This window comes from Nothobranchius furzeri, chromosome 5 (assembly GCF_043380555.1).
Source record: "Nothobranchius furzeri strain GRZ-AD chromosome 5, NfurGRZ-RIMD1, whole genome shotgun sequence".
Classification (NCBI taxonomy): Eukaryota; Metazoa; Chordata; class Actinopteri; order Cyprinodontiformes; family Nothobranchiidae; genus Nothobranchius; species Nothobranchius furzeri.
Window position 1 is genome coordinate 3,167,504 of NC_091745.1, and position 2,442 is coordinate 3,169,945.

The 2,442-nt window shown below is 51.8% G+C and overlaps 1 protein-coding gene across 1 annotated transcript; it reads right to left on the reverse strand.

Moving 5' to 3' along the window:
* Positions 1-288: 288 nt before the first annotated feature.
* LOC139070161 (uncharacterized) lies at positions 289-1,526 on the reverse strand. Its single transcript, XM_070551882.1, has 3 exons — positions 1,490-1,526; positions 622-1,430; positions 289-297 (listed from the first exon to the last, which is right to left on the reverse strand). Exons 1-3 carry the CDS (start codon positions 1,524-1,526, stop codon positions 289-291), a joined length of 855 nt encoding a protein of 284 aa, XP_070407983.1.
* Positions 1,527-2,442: the final 916 nt, after the last annotated feature.

Consider the following 2,442-nt stretch of genomic DNA (forward strand, 5'->3'; position numbering starts at 1 on the left):
GGGCATTATTGTCACTTTTCATACATTTTGTCATTTACTGTAAATCCTCTAATATTGGCCTGGATTCCATTACCGGCTGGGTCTCCTACAATAGCCGGTCTTGCTGTCAGCGAGGGTAAATAAAGGCCAGTCTCTAATAGTGGCCGGCTTTACAGCACAAACCTTACCGCCGGCACAAGCCCAGCCGCAGTTTTGATAACTTTAAAGTACTGTTGCTCTTAAAATATTTTAATAAATAGAGTACTTACCCACTGTTTAAGAATTAGAGTCTCACAAAACACGACGGTGTCAGACGTGCTGGAGAGTGAAACGGAGGTGAGGATCCACACGCGGGTGAAGAAGGAGGCAGGCAGGCAGGCAGACAGGAACATTACAGCAGGGATTTTAATCAGGAACACGCAGGACAATGAAACAATTATTTCAAATGAACCAACCAGACAAAATGGACTAACAGGGTCTAAATACAGGAGGAGCTGGGACCTTGGGTGATTGGAAGACGAGAGGCAGGTGGGAGCAATTAACATGGACACAGGACTGAACAGAATGGGGAGACAGGACAGGGTGTGACAGTACCCCCCCCCCCCCCCCCCCCCCCCCCAAGGGCGGATTCCAGACGCCCACAGGAACACAGAGCAGGGCGGGAGGAGGGGGACCCGAAGGGAGGGCCGAGAGAGACCGAGGGCCCGATGAAGAGGAGGCAGGGACCAGTAGAGTCCGGGGGCCTGCGCCTGGGGCAGAGGAGGCGGCGATGACGGGCTCTTGGGGGCCTGCGTCTGTGGCCGAGGAGGCGGCGATGACGGGCTCTTGGGGCCTGCGTCTGTGGCCGAGGAGGCGGCGATGACGGGCTCTTGGGGCCTGCGTCTGTGGCCGAGGAGGCGGCGATGACGGGCTCTTGGGGCCTGCGTCTGTGGCCGAGGAGGCGACGACGGTCTCTTGGGGGCCTGCGTCTGTGGCTGAGGAGGCAGCGATGACGGGCTCTTGGGGCCTGCGTCTGTGGCCGAGGAGGCGGCGATGATGGGCTCTTGGGGCCTGCGTCTGTGGCCGAGGAGGCGACGACGGTCTCTTGGGGGCCTGCGTCTGTGGCTGAGGAGGCGGCGATGACGGGCTCTTGGGGGCCTGCGTCTGTGGCCGAGGAGGCGGCGATGACGGGCTCTTGGGGCCTGCGTCTGTGGCCGAGGAGGCGGCGATGACGGGCTCTTGGGGCCTGCGTCTGTGGCCGAGGAGGCGGCGATGATGGGCTCTTGGGGCCTGCGTCTGTGGCTGAGGAGGCGGCGATGACGGGCTCTTGGGGCCTGCGTCTGTGGCTGAGGAGGCGGCGATGACGGGCTCTTGGGGGCCTGCGTCTGTGGCCGAGGAGGCGGCGATGACGGGCTCTTGGGGGCCTGCGCCTGTGGAAGAGGAGGCGACGACGAGTTCTAGGAGGCCTGCGTCTGGGGCAGAGGAGGAGACGAGGATGGACTCTTGGGGGTCCGCGCCTAATGTGCTTTACAATGCACTACCTGCATGTTTGCTACTTTTGTTACCATATTGGTTTAGCCTGAAACAACAGTGTTTGTTGCATTCGTACGCACAATGTGACCTGTACATTTTCAATAAACTAACAGAGTGTTTTATAGGTTTAAATAGACACAAAATCTTGTTTTTATTCATTCTACTGGTAGTTCATTTTGCCTAAATAGAAATTTGGACCTGCCTCTAATTCTGGCCTCCTTGCAATAAAGGCACAAACCAGGATGCGCTTGAGTAGATAATGGCCCAGGCCTGTATTAGAGGATTTACGGTATCTCCCTTATGGTGTAAAAGGTAATAGATGAGCAGAGAATAAAAATGAGACGTTTTCTATATCATTACAGGTGTAAAAAATCTGTACTAATATTTGATGCATTTCAGAGTAAACCAAATCCAGAACCAACCTGGTTGCTGATAATAAATAGTTGATATTTATTTTGACCATAAAGCCAGATGTTATCAGTTAATGAATAAATACAGGTCTCACATTTGTATGCATGTTTGTTAATGACTTCAGTAATTTTCTTTTTTGAGAACAAATACATTTCTACTTAGATCTACCTGCCAGACATTCACCGAAGCTATTTGTGCTGCCATTAGCTATGATCTCAACAGGGAACGAAATGATAATAAAGCAGAATCATACCTAAATGTTTCAACAAGAACCTCCTGAAACTAATATAAACTTCATCTCATGCTTCAGTTGTATCTCATCTTGTGTGATGTTTACTTTAGATGGTCTGCAACATGATTTAGCAGACAAATAATGTTTGCGGCTGCACCACTGGGGCTGATTTGAATTTCTATTTGATATGGAAGGAGGCTATAAGAGGAAGAGGAGAAGATAGAGAGGGATACAGGGTGGTGCATGGAAAGTCAGAAACAGGTCCAATCACTCAGATTAGAGTCATTTGTCTCCGTCTGAGGTGCACT